A 13,820-nucleotide genomic window follows, 5' to 3' on the forward strand; every position below is an offset into this window, starting at 1 on the left:
ACCTTTACCATGGAAGAGAGTTTGACGTCGTAAAGTAGAACTAAGTGACAATAACCAGCGGTCCAGTGGTTAAGACTCTGAGCTTCCACTGCAGGGGGGCGTGGGTCTGATCCTTGGTTGGGGAACTAAGATCCCACAAACTGCGCCATGTGGCCAACAAACAAGAAATGACTGTGATACCACCACCACCCCATCCACTAAAATGGTTAAAATGGAACAGATCAACAGCAGCAAATATTGGAAAGCAACCAGAACTTTCATAAATTGCTAAGGACTAAAGTGGTAGTCACCTTTGAAGAAAACTTTTTGGCAGTTTCTTAAAATCAAGCATGTATCATCTACTCTCTTACTACATCAATTCCACTGCAGGCTATTTCTCCAGAAGACGTGAAAATGTATGTCCAAAACTTGCCCAAGAATATTCATAGCAACATTATTCCTGATAGCCCCAAACTGAAAACACACCAGATGTCTATCAATATAAGGGATAAATTACACACTGGAATTTTACCCTGCAACGAAAAGGAACAAATTACTAATACAACTACATGGATGAGCCTCAAACATGTTGAAAGCTAAACACAGAGGTACATTGATGTAGGATTTAATGTATATAAAGTAGTAAATTAAGCAAAAATACCCTACACCAGTAGAAATCAAGTCAATGTTGCTTCTCTAGCAGGTGGGAACCTTCTGGAAGGAAACGTTCTCTCCTGATGCGCAGGTTACAGCCTATTTTTCAGGACTAATCAAACTGAGCACTTGAAATCTATGCATTTCACTGTAAATATTTCAGTTCAAAAAATATAAATACTGGGGCTTCCCTGGTGGCTCATGGTAAAGAATCCTCCTTCCAACGCAGGGCAAGTGGGTTTGTTCCCTGATCCAGGAAGATCCCACATGCAGTGGAGTAACTACACCTGTGAGCCCCAACTACTGAGCCCACGTGCCCTAGAGCCTGTGCTCTGCAACAAGAGTTGCATCATCACAATGAGTGGCCCCCACTTGCCACAGTGAGAGAAAAGCCCGCACAGCAGCAAAGACCCACCACAGTCAAAAATATGTCAATTTTTAAAACGTAGATGCTACTCACTATTCACTGGAGATACACAAATTTAAGCCACAATGATACATTGATGGGGTACAGAGTAACCAAAACTCACACTGTTAGTGGTGACACAGCTTTGGAAAAATCATCTGGCCATTTTTTAACAAAACTTTCTGCTTTACATAATATCCAGCAATTTCTTACCTGTTTTCATCTCTAACCATGTACAGACTTGCATAAGAACACCATTCATAGGGATTTTATTTGTAATGAAAGTGAAAAGTGAAAGTGAAGTCGCTCAGTCGTGTCCGGCTCTTTGCCACCCCATGGACTGTAGCCAACCAGGTTCCTCCCTCCATGGGATTTTCCAGGTAAGAATACTGGAGTGGGGTGCCATTTCCTTCTCCAGGGGATCCTCCCGACCCAGGCTATTATTTGTAATAGCCAAAAGTATGTAAAAAAAAAAAAAATCCAGTACTCATTCATACATACACAACATGCCTGAATCTCAAAAGCATTCTGCCTAATGATAGCCTTATACAAGGACCCATATCTTGCATTTGTAAGTTCCAGAACAGGCAATTAGTCTGTATGTCTGGGGATGAAGGAAAGAATTGTTGAGGAAGGGCCACAAGGTAACACGGTGAGGTGACAGCAACGTGCTCTACCTTGAGAGTGTGTATGTCTTTACCAAATCTCATGATATGCTTTAGGTTGAAGTCCCTTCAAAATTTGTTCAGAGCTTGTTACTGTTCCTATTGTTACTGTTTTTCAGGTTGACGTGTGCAACTAAACAGAAGTTGATGGAATGACATAGATATACCTATGGCTGATTCATGTTGATGTTTCACAGACACCAACAGAATACTGCAAAACAGTTATCCTTCAATTAAAAATAACTTTAAAAAATAAAAATTGATGGGATGGATTTAAGTTTTTCTGGAACAACTGGTAGTACAGAGCTGAGGCTATTCAGGCTTCCCAGATGGCTCAATGATAAAAGAACGAGCTTGCCAATCCAAGAGACTCGGGTTCGTTCCATCGCTGGATTGGGAAGATCCCCCAGGAGTAGGAAATGGCAACCCAACCCAGTATTCTTGCCTGGAAAATTCCACGCACAGATGAGCCTGGCAGGCTACAGTCCCTGGGGTCACAAGTCCAACACAACTGAGCATGCACGCACTGCCATGAACTGCCTGAGGTTATTTACAGAATGAGTGTTAGTCACTCAGTGTCCTACTCTTTGCCACCCCATGGACAGTAGCGTGTCCATGGTAGGCAAGAATACTGGAATAGGTTGCCGTGCCCTTCTCCAGGGAATTTTCTCAACCCAGGAATGGAAGAACCTGGGTCTCTTGCATTGCAGGCAGCTTCTTACCATCTGAGCCACCAGAGAGGGGGTTCAGTGATGAGTTTTCAAATGGCTATATAATCTAATCACAGTGTATTAGAAGGAGACAACAGAGGATGAGATGGTTGGATGGCATCACCGACTCAATGGTCAAGAGTTTGAATAAGCTCCAGGAGTTGATGGACAGAGAAGCCTGGCGTGCTGAAGTCCATGGGGTTGCAAAGAGCCGGACACAACTGAGTGAAATGAAATACATGTAACGGGAACCACAAATTGAAGGCTGTTGCAGTGGCCTGACTCACCTCACAAAGGCAAACCTACAAAGCCCATGCTTACAGGAAACCACGTCAAGGTGACCTTTAACATTGTTCACTCAATCATGTCACTTGCAGTTACTTGTAGCTGGCCAGGTTCCTCTGTCCATGGAATTCTCTGGGCAATACTAGAGTGGGTTGCCATTCTCTACTCCAGGGATCTTCCCAACCCAAGGACGGAACCCTTGTCTCTTACATTGGCTGGCAGATTCTCTAACCACTTAAGCAACCAGGCAAGCCAAGACACAATTACAATCCTCCAACTTGGCTTATGGAGAAGGCAGTGGCAGCCCACTCCAGTACTCTTGCCTGGAAAATCCCATGGACGGAGGAGCCTGGAAGGCTGCAGTCCATGGGGTCGCTGAGGGTCGGACACGACTGAGCGACTTCACTTTCACGCACTGGAGAAGGAAATGGCAACCCACTCCAATATTCTTGCCTGGAGGATCCCAGGGACAGGGGAGCCTGGTGGGCTATGGGGTCGCAGAGTCGGACACGACTGAAGTGACTTAGCAGCGGCCAGCTTGGCTTTATGGGTTTCCCAGGTGGTGCTAGTAAAGAATCCATCTGCCAATGCAGGAGATGAGACATGTGGGTTCAATCCCTGTGCTGGAAGATCCCCTGGAGAAGGAAATGGCAACCCACTCCAGTCTTTTTCCCTAGAGAATCCCATGGACAGAGCCTGGTGGGCTACAGTCCACAGGGTCACAAAGTCTGCCTGTATCAACTTAGCCCAACTCAGCTTTAGCGAGCTCACCTTCCCCTACAAACAGGGGCCCCACAGCCAATGATCCCCTGGGAACAGTGCTTCGCTGCCTGTGAGGTACTGTACTCGACCCACTGATTGCTTTCCCTTAAAGGACAGCTGTCACTAAATTAGTTTTATCAAGTGCAAATGAACATGAGTCAGATGTACACAGAGCCAACAAACACTAATCTTGTGCTGATTTAATGACATCCCCAAGGGACTTGGTCTGAAGTGGGACTCACTGCCAAACTGAATTAACCGACTTGTTTCTCCCAGGAGCCAGCAGGAAATACTAGAAACATTACAATCTTTGGTACTTTAGCTTCCAGTTTTTTGGTGTTATTGCTCCAATTTCAGGGCAAGGATCACCTGAATTACCTCAGTGCCTACCCGAAGCTCCCTCCCCTAGGAAGCCTAGCCATAGGCTACTTCAATGACTATGTTCCCTGGCAACTGGCTGCAAGGGCGAACAGTGCCTAAGAACTAGGGTTTGGGGGTGGAGGACGTTTGCAGATCCTTATTTAAAAGCCAAAATAAAATCCTTTTTTATAATAAAGACCCCAGAGCCACAAAAAATGCACATCAAGTTTTATTAGGTTCAAATACAAAACATTCCAAAAAGAGAAAAGCCATCTATTATATCTAAGTACTATATTCAACTACCAGTTAAACGAAGAAAACAAGTTATTCTGTTTCTTTTACAACCAGTATAAATCAAGACCAATTCTTTTCCCAACAGGAGCAGAAATAAGTCTGCTGGGTCAGTAAACTATTTGCCAAATAGCTGTCTGGTCATTAAACATTCAATTTAGTATTGGTTTTACTATGGTTAGTCTCTATGTTCTACACTATCTTCAAGATACCTAAATAAAATCTCAAGAGCCAAAAGGTCCTTGGGAGCACAGACCCAAGTAATTTCGATTACAGAATGATTGAGGAAGACAGCTATGTAAGTGCAATGGCTTTTTAAATTTGGTCAATACCCTCATGATCTGTGATTGGAAGAGCCTGTCAAAATGAGGGTTACATTTCTGCATATTTTCCACAACTGCAAACGGTAAACATGACAGTACTGATATTTACTAGGTAAACATTCAGAAGGTGAGTTGGTTCCTTCTAACCCAACAACTCAAATCTGTTTCCTTTGAGAACATTAGCTTTTACACCATTGGCTCTAATCTTCAATGCAATAAATGATAAAGCTGTAACGATTTGTTTGCAAGACATGAACTGGGGTAGGGGGTAAAGGAAGCTTACAAAACAACTATTCTTTAAAAAAAAAAACAAAAAAACAAAAAACAGCAAAAGCCAACCGGCCCAATTTTGTCTCCAGTTTTCAACGTGTGCTTTCGAGCATTTCAGCTGTTTCCAGTTACTTTAGTTTCCAGATATTAGTCTTCCATTTAGTTTTAAGACTAAATCTCACTTTTGGATAAACACAAGGAAATATTTTACTTGCTGAAAAATCACTTTACTGGATAAAGTTACCTCTTATGCCTTTCAGTTTTCTAATCCAACTTTCTGACAACCAGTGGTAATTAGGAAGTTCTAAGTTGCAGTTGTCCCTATGACTTTGGGCTTCCCTGGTGGCTCAGCTGGTCAAAAATCTGCCTGCAATGCGGGAGACCTGGGTTCGATCCCTGGGTTGGGAAGATCCCCTGGAGATGGCAAAGGCTACCCACTCCAGTATTCTGGCCTGGAGAATTCCACGGACTGTATAGTCCATGGGGTCACAAAGAGTCGGATAGGACTGAGCAACTTTCACGTCACTTCTATGACTTTAGCTAAAGTAAAGTCAAAGCTGAAAAAAGAAACCACAAGAACTTCCTGACTACCTCCACTTACCCATTTCCTTAATTACTCCCCTTTCTCCATCTTGTCAATTACTTATTTTAAGAAACTGCCACTCCCTAGTTAAGAGTGCTAACCAACTGGGGTTGATGCCTTCCTTAGAGCCACGGGAAACCTGGAAGGCAAAAATCTTGTCTGCACCAAACCAATTCTGATGAGTACTGCTTATGCAACTGTTGTGCCTTAAGGACAATCAGCAATTCTTCTGCTTCAACAGCTCTGTAAAATGAAAAGGTGCTATCAGGTCACAAGATATTTACTGTTTCATTCAGGAAATAACCCAGGAAGCTCAAAAAAAAAAAAAAAAACCCCATCGGAATTCCTGTTATCATTCTACCAGTAAAACTGCTACTGAAGCTAAAGACTTAGTGGCATCTGTTATCAGTCAGTTCACCCTTTAGCCAAACTAGAAAGATAAAGTATCCTTTTTAAAAAGGCTCAGGAAACAGTTAGAACCTCATACAAGTTGTTCACATAGCAAAACGCTACACTGTATCACTCCAGCCAACACCTGGTAACAAAGGACTAGCAAGCTGTATACATGAAATACATTCAATACAGCTATGTTTGAGAAAACCTTACGCCCATTTAATGTGCCAGGTGTTACAGATTTACCCTGCTAATCCTAAAATTAACCCATTACAGATAACTTGCCAATATCAAGGCATGCAACATGGCAATGCCATAGTATTTATACCTATAAAAGCCAGTGCAAAACTTACCTTAGCATTGCATTTCTCTTGTTGCCAGCTTTATCTAGTGTGAAAAAAATCAGCACTCCATGACCATCATGACCATGACCAAAATTCTCAACCTGTAAAAATTAAATAGGTAACTAGTTATCTCTCTTAAGGAAATTCTTCAAAACTTGCCTATAACTGCCCTCTTTTCCAGAAAGAAAAGGCAAGTTCAGACTTGCAGCTTAACGTATTTCGTGTTCTACTATTTCTCTTAAGTGGTGGAAGCTTCACTGGCTTGGGATGGACTGGAATGGCTTAAATGGTTAAGTTGCATGGCTTATGGATTCCCATTCTGTTCCAATGGTGCACTGCCATGTTAAATCCATAAGTTGAACGGACAAAACTTATTTGAAGGAATTAAGTGCAGTGTAAGGATTTTTAGTTGGAGGTCTTCAAGTTTACTATATTCAAGAGCATCTTTTTCAACTTCATGGCTGGACCTGGGTCATGCTGCCTCAGGTTTTGCTTTTTAAAGACCACTTGCAATAGATTTTCTCCATAGAGTGTAGTTTCACAGAACTAAAAACAAGTCAGGCATCCAACTAAATGTCAGGTTTGCAATGGCTTACAGGGGGTAAAGAGAGGGGGACCCCAAACTTAAGCCATTTCCTATATTGACTAAAAGACTACTTTGAAAAACGTTAAAACATGAAGCATGTTTAAAGGTCTTCATCAAAAATAAGATTTAAAAAATACCCCCTCCCAAGCCCCAGATCGCTACTGGTAAACAGCTGTATTAGGGCCTTTAAGTGTCACACATGCTTTAAAAAAAGAAATCCAAGTGTTGAATTTGGAGGACTTCTAATATGCTATCGAACACTTTGTTTTCCAAAAGTTTTTTTTTTTTTTTAATCTAGAAAGCATTTCCATTGCCATGAGGTACAGTATGTTTCACTGTACTATGAGGAAGGTAAGTGTTCAATTTCGACTTAGACGGAAAAACTAGTTTGCTTTGCTTACCATCTTTGCTGTTTCACAGGCATTTGATGCTTTAAATCTGATGTGGAATGCTGATAGATTCACTTTTTAGAAGTCATAAGCCTTTGAGAAGTTGGAGATAACTTCATTGCTTATCTATTTTCTCCTTTGCAATCAAGCTGTTCCTTAAAAGTGAGACACTACAGAGTTGCAAAAATTTGAAACAGTAAGAGCAAGCATCGTTTGCAGCTTCATGGTTGGTTTTGGCCAAACTTTTTATTTAGTATTCTGTAGTTGCTTAACACACACTTAAATGGTCTTATTGGGGAGGGGGAAAGGGGAGGTTCTTGTAGATTCCCAAGGAAATGTCAGAAAGGCAAAATATGGCCAGCATTATCCATTTGCTTTTTTCTGGGTTTACTGGGCGAATAGCACTTTCCTTACATATATGCATCTGATCTCAGGTTTTTCATACTGAGAACATTTGAGATTTCAGTTTGAAGACACTCTGAAATCCTAAGAGTAGCATACCCCGACCACCCTCTAATAGCTAGCTTGTTTATATAGGCAGGAGGATTCATCTCTCCATTTTAGATGACTAGATATTTTGTGTAAGATAAACTGCTTGCCTCATCATTTACTGGGGAAAATCCTATAGGAAGTGGCCTTTAGGGACACTTTTACTTGGAGATTACACCACTAGTACACATGTCAAGTCTTAACACACTTAACATTTCATTTGCTTGTTGAAAGCAATGTCATAAAATCAAAGATTAAACATGTTTTACTTTCTTTCCTCACAAGAACATAAAAATTATGGAAAGGGAACTTAACAGGAAATTTAAAAAAAGTAACACAATCTTTCCTTTTAGTAGTCCTTGGGTAGTTATGATAGAACAGGTTCCACTTTTGTTTGTTTCTTTGAACAGGGATTTTGGTCCAAGTTGTTTGTTTTTAATATCTGCTTCTGCCTCCCCCTCTATCAGATCGGCTTCCTCCACGGCCACCACCTCTTGGTGCTCCGCGGCTTGAACTGCTGTAGGAATCTCGTGGAGGAGGGTACCCCCTTTCCATAGAAGGGGGAAGCCCTCTTTCTTGTCTGCCAACCCGATCACGACCACTTGAGTAGAGATCACTTCGGCTGCTTGAGTAACTGTCTCGACTTCCACCATATCCGTCACGTGAGCTGCTGTAATCATCATAGCGACTGCTTCCACCATAAGATGGCGGGGGCCCTCGTGTAGGTGGAGCACTACGTGAGTTACCTGCAGGGTCAATGGTCAGGTAATATGGCAACACTATAAATTGTATATATACAACATTTAAATCTGAATTTACAGAATTCTTGTATTAAACGTTTACTGTCTTAACTGGGAGGTTTTAAACTCTGCCATTGCTGGCCATTAACAGGGATTTGCTCATCTGCTGAGACACGGAAATGGGTGGGTTTTAATGTTTGTTTGAAAAGACTGAAGACGGTGTGTATTTCAAGAGGATATTCCAGACAGCTTGTTATTTTATAGTAGACACTCAGCCAACTTTCCAGTGATAAGTTGCAATTTTGAACTGTAGACTTTCCTTCATATTGCAATGGTAAACATTTGATCTTGTTAATAAAGTTTTTAAATTGTATTTTCACTGTTGGGGGAAAACACATAAGGCTGCCAATTTAAGCAAGCAAAATCCCCTCCAAAGCAAGCCAACAGCCTCAAAAAAAACTTAGAAAAAACAAAAGCCCCTCACAAGACTAGGAAAAGCCCAGCTGAATAAATTACCCCCTTAAAAGCAAGCAAACATCCCTTTAAAAGCAAGCACCACAACAGCCTAATAAACTGGCTCATGAACCTAAAAACTCAAGCTGGTGATAGTCAGAGACCCTCAACCAAAATCTTACCATAACTCTCATATGAATCTCTGTAGGAACCTCCACTTGGATGATCTGAATAGTCACGATCACGACCATAGCCATCTCTATCACTATATTAACAAGAAATATGTATAAGCCCCAGAACATTAGTTTTTACAGCTAAAAAAATGTTTTTACATCAAGCCATGGCAGCAAGAGCAAGTCACATACCTATAGCCTCTTGATGGATAGTCATCACGTGAACTGGAATGACCATAATCACGGTAAGTATAATCTCTTGGTGGTGGTGCATAATCTCTTGTATCACGAGAACTTGGGTAATCTCTGCTTGAATAGCTAAAGAAACAAAAGTAACTTGGTTCATACTTCTGATAAGCTCTCCTTCAACCTGAAGTATTAAGAGACAAAAGCTACTATACTTTTCTGTTACCTGTCTTTAGTAGAATATCCATCATCTCTTGGGGACAAATAAACATCTCTACGAGAGGGCAAGGGCTCCCTTCGAGGTGGACCTCCATAACTATCTCTTCCACGTGATACAGGAGCTTAAGGAGAAATCAATTTTAAAAATACAGCCAGAGCAAAGTAAAAATACAAATTTGCATTGAAGCAATGAAAAGCAGTGATTCAACCAAATATGACAATATGGATGTATATGAGGAAATCCTCTAAAATTTCTTAATTATGCCAAAATTATTTTCAATGCTCTGCATTTAACTTCATGACTTCAAGTGATCTAGATACAGTTTAAATATCATTTTTAGGATTCACCTCAATCCTTGTGTTATGATGGTAGAATAGACTGTCATATACAGAACATTTACCTCTTCCTCCCATTCCACTGCTGCTTCGAACTGGTCCTGAAGGGGCAGATCTTTTAGGAGGAGGACCCCCACTTCGTGGTGGTGGTCCTCTTTTTACCGGAAGTGGTCCCCTGGAAGAACTCATGTTAAAATTCATGGAATAGCCACCATCATCTACATTAGAACAAAAAAAATCATGTTAATACATGAAAAAGCTACAAAAGTTTTGCTTGATCAAGAACAAGACCATTTCTGTTTGGGGGGGGGGATCTTTAGTTAGTCTATATAGAGACTGTGAGACGTGTTAGTCTATATAGACACACAAGTTAGTATAGATCAGAAAAGTAGAACTGAAGGGTTCTACTGAGGGTTCAAATTACTTCAAAAAAAACCCCCAAGTTATTTAATACCTATCAAAATTTTTCTATAACTGTTTTTCCCTATAGAATGAGTTCATCTGGATAAATAATAGCTTACTGTTAATTATTTCAAGGCATTGTTAATTTAACTGAGTATGCCTTCTATAGTTCCCTTAAGGAAATCACTTTGGTAGATGAATAAAATGTTCTCAATTTCAAAAGCTAAGGCCTTTAAAATAAAGATTAACCAAAGTACACACTGATGTATTTACAGTTCTTAATTTATATACCAAGCCTAAATCAAACTTAAGTCATTACCCATGTGCCCTCCATGGGATGGAGGTCCCCTGGTTCCTCCACTTCCTCCTCTTCCTCCCCGAAGGCCTCTGGGAGGGCCTCTGCTTCTTGGAGGTGGAGGTGGTCCACGTCTACCACTTTCAAATGACGGTTTAGTGGCTTGTTCTACCTTGATGGCTTTTCCATCTAAGGACTAAATAATATCCATGGTTAATTAAAAGTATTTAAAAGAGAACTTGCTGATCCACTATGCACTGACACTAGTAGGTCCTTCAAAATGTTTTTACCTTTCTGTTTAGCATTCAAAGTTTTAAGATATTATTTGAACTAAAACGTTAAGTAATCGGTAAAGTTGCTAAAATTTAACAAGGTGAAACAATTACCAACTTATTAAGACAAATAACCAAAAAGCAAAGCCGAAGTATAATACAAAGTATCATACATAACATTTAAAACTGAACGATTTTTTTGTTAAGAATACACTGAGTACAAAAGGTCCTTCTGAAATTACAAGGTGCTGTAGCAGGGTCATGGAAAGGTTTATACTCAAATTCAAGAGCAGCCCTACACCAGACTTGGGTAACAATGTGCTATTTTACAGTACTAGGAAACATTGTATCCTAAAGACACTCTTACCTTTCCATTCATGTCTCTGGCTGCATCCTTAGCATCTGCTGGGCTTTCAAAGGTGACAAAAGCAAATCCTCTAGATTTGTTGGTTTCACGATCTTTCATCAAGAGAACTAAAAAGTAGTTTTCAGGGGGAAAAAAGTGTTACTCTAGTTGAAAAGGAAAAACAAAAATTAATCTGTAAAAAAGAAAGCAAGCTCAGAACTTCTTAGAGGACAAAGCACATTATCATTTCATGTGATCAATGCAATCAAAGTCATCATAGCTCACCTTTTTAATTATAATAACCCTGCATACATTTTCAGATAACTCACCTTCCACTATTCGTCCATATTTGCCAAATACTGCTTCAAGGGCTTTCTCATTGGTTTCTGTATTGAGGCCACCGATAAAGAGCTTTCCTGGGCGATCTGCCTCAACCATTTTTCCCCCCTGGTTAAAATCTGTTGGGAAAAAAAAGTTACCCTCCCTTAAAAAAAGTTCAAGTTTACCCAATGTTATGTATCATGCTTATTTTTTGTTTACTAAAATCATTAACATAATACACGGAAAGCAATTCTTAAGCCTCACCAGAAAACCTGTGTAATTAGTTTAGTGACAGTTTAATAAACTGGCTTATAAAGCCAACTTAACTAATTCCTGCATCTTTAATCCACTCTGGCAGTCTTAAGTAACTACAACACTTCAAAAAGCGCATTTTACTTTAAACACTATATTTATTGCATTTTAAAAATTCAATTGTTGTTCTTTAGTTGTTAAGTCGTGTCCAACTCTCTCACGACCCCATGGACTGTATCCCACCCGGCTTCTCTGTCCATGGGATTTTCCAGGCAAGTATACTGGAGTGGGTACCCATTCCCTTCTCCAGGGGATCTTCCCCACCCAGGGATCAAACCCTGGGTGTTACGGGCAGATTCTTCACCGCTGAGCCACCAGGGAAGCCTTAAAAAATTCAATTATCCCATCCCAATTACCCTAGTGATTTTTAAAAACCTACTCAGTCAAGGTCACAGACCAAACGCAGGTCCCTCTGACCAATCCAAGAACTCTGGCTCCTTTCATTACGATTTCCTAATAAATCTAAGCAGCAATTTAAAGTTTTAACCAAGTTATGACTCTCCGTCAACAGCCCCTGCCCCGCTCACATTACCGACTTTTAAAAAGCGTCAGTATTATCTCATACGAAATAACGGAATGTGGAAGCGCGCCCTGTAACCCAGTACTCAAAGGCTGCAGTGGAACCCAATTAAAACCCGTCATTAAAAACCGCGTGGAAAATACAAAATGGCGACACTTGGATTGAGCCCAGAACAACCTCCCCCGGTCAGGGAGTAACTTTTGCCACCAGCGGCGCTTCAGAAAATTCAAAGGGCTTCCTCTCCAAGGCCCGCCAATGAACAAGGACCCCGCGCAAAAGTGCACGTGCCTGCCCGAGGTCAGGGCCATCCCCACGCAGATATCGGCGGAGGAAGCGCGGTCCCTCCTCGTCCCGCTCCGGTCTAACCTCCGCCACCCCCCACCCCTGCAGGAGAAACAGCCAAACTTTCCGGGGAGGCACATTACGAAGCGCCCCCCCCTCCCGCGTCGGTTTCCCGTCGACACTCCCAGCTTTGCCTAAATAGGTCGGCACCTCCGGGTTCTTAAAATGGCGCCCGCCACCCTCATCTCCAGGGAGATAATCCCAAATTGTAACGTGGCAAAAATGGACGCAAGATACAAAGTAACGAAAAGGACTCACGTACTGGAGAGGTGACGACGGTCTCAAGCTCCTGCGAGCTCGCCAACAGCGGCTTCCTAGCAGCTCGGCACGCGGGAGGGCAGCCGATCCTCAGAACGGAAGCTGTAAGGCGCTCGCACTACTGCGCAACGAGGGCGAACAAAGGAGACAGCAAACTTTATACGGCCCGGGAACGAGGCTCAAGGACCCGGATGGAGGCGGGGCTTAGAATTTGAAACGTGTAGGGAGGGGGAGCGGTTCCCAGTATCCCCACTGGCTGCCCCCGCTGTTAATCACTCTTCGCTCCTCCCTTTTTCCCGGGCCCTCGTCTCGTCAGCCGGCCCCAGTTTCTAACCGTTTTCCCAGCCCCCACCGGTGCTCCACAAACCCGCGTTTTTGCTTTCTTCTAAAATGGTTCACGGACTGCATATAATAAAGAATTCAAATTTTTTGCGTGTTCTAGTGGTCCCGGCAAGGTGCTAAACTTTACACCCATTAACTCATTTAATTCTCGAAACAACATGACGAGGGTAGAACTATGCCAGTTTTGCAGAAAGGAAAAACAAAGAAGTTTAGATAATAAAATATATTTCCCCAAAATACCTTTAACAAGAATTTTTGGTGAATGGGGAAAATTCTGATAAATGTCAGGTGGGGGAAAAAACCTGTATTAAACAGCGGGGAGATAACCCGTTTTATAGAACAATTACTGAGCACCTACTAAATTGCAGGCAGGCTCTGGGCTTGGCCGTGAGGGTACAACCCAGAATAAGCAAGACGAGGTCAACGCGCTTCATGGGTAATGCTGCCAGATTTAGCAGGTGAAAATACAGAAAACCCCTTCAGGTTTGAATTTCGGATACCAAATACTTTTTTCAGTATAATAGCTCTCAATATGATGTACTTATTAGCCGTTTATCTGAAATGCAAATTTAACTGGAGATTTCCTTTTTACCTGTCAATCCTGCTCGCGGAGGGGATCATAAACGTTTTTGATTTGCTAATTTCTTTAAAAACTGAAGAAGAAATTTAAATACAATTAATAAATAAAACAATTGCATTCTGTGATTAGTGCCAGGGAGGAAGTAAACTCGGTGTTTTGATGGACAATATTTAAGAGACCAAATTCGATCTAACCCTCAGGGAAGGTCTACCTGAAGAAGTGACTTTGGAGGTC

At 41.6% G+C, this 13,820-nt stretch overlaps 1 protein-coding gene and 1 non-coding gene across 4 annotated transcripts; both read right to left on the reverse strand.

The window, feature by feature from the left end:
* Nucleotides 1-4,037: 4,037 nt before the first annotated feature.
* Nucleotides 4,038-12,839, reverse strand: RBMX (RNA binding motif protein X-linked). 3 transcript variants are annotated; one of them, XM_061408488.1, is made up of 11 exons: nt 12,669-12,839; nt 11,241-11,369; nt 10,933-11,039; nt 10,318-10,489; nt 9,662-9,814; nt 9,268-9,382; nt 9,048-9,173; nt 8,865-8,947; nt 7,013-8,235; nt 6,035-6,126; nt 4,038-5,531 (listed from the first exon to the last, which is right to left on the reverse strand). In XM_061408488.1, exons 2-9 carry the CDS (start codon nt 11,347-11,349, stop codon nt 7,925-7,927), a joined length of 1,176 nt encoding a protein of 391 aa, XP_061264472.1. In that variant the 5' UTR covers nt 11,350-11,369; nt 12,669-12,839; the 3' UTR covers nt 4,038-5,531; nt 6,035-6,126; nt 7,013-7,924. The 3 variants fall into 3 exon arrangements, with proteins under 3 accessions (XP_061264472.1, XP_061264470.1, XP_061264471.1); XM_061408486.1 differs by having other exon boundaries at nt 6,035-8,235; XM_061408487.1 differs by having other exon boundaries at nt 6,035-8,235; nt 12,665-12,809.
* On the reverse strand, nt 11,121-11,192 carry LOC133243596 (small nucleolar RNA SNORD61). Its single transcript, XR_009735147.1, has one exon. It is a non-coding gene; the product is annotated as a small nucleolar RNA SNORD61 (small nucleolar RNA).
* Nucleotides 12,840-13,820: the final 981 nt, after the last annotated feature.

The sequence above is a fragment of the Bos javanicus genome, chromosome X, assembly GCF_032452875.1.
Source record: "Bos javanicus breed banteng chromosome X, ARS-OSU_banteng_1.0, whole genome shotgun sequence".
Classification (NCBI taxonomy): Eukaryota; Metazoa; Chordata; class Mammalia; order Artiodactyla; family Bovidae; genus Bos; species Bos javanicus.

Coding starts and splice junctions, on each gene's coding strand:
- RBMX (XM_061408488.1), bottom strand. CDS start 11,349: ATGGTTGAGGCAGATCGCCCAGGAAAGCTCTTTATCGGTGGCCTCAAT. Junction 11,040..11,240: donor ATATGGACGAATAGTGGAAG/GTGAGTTATCTG, acceptor ACTACTTTTTAG/TTCTCTTGATGAAAGATCGT. Junction 10,490..10,932: donor CCAGAGACATGAATGGAAAG/GTAAGAGTGTCT, acceptor GATATTATTTAG/TCCTTAGATGGAAAAGCCAT.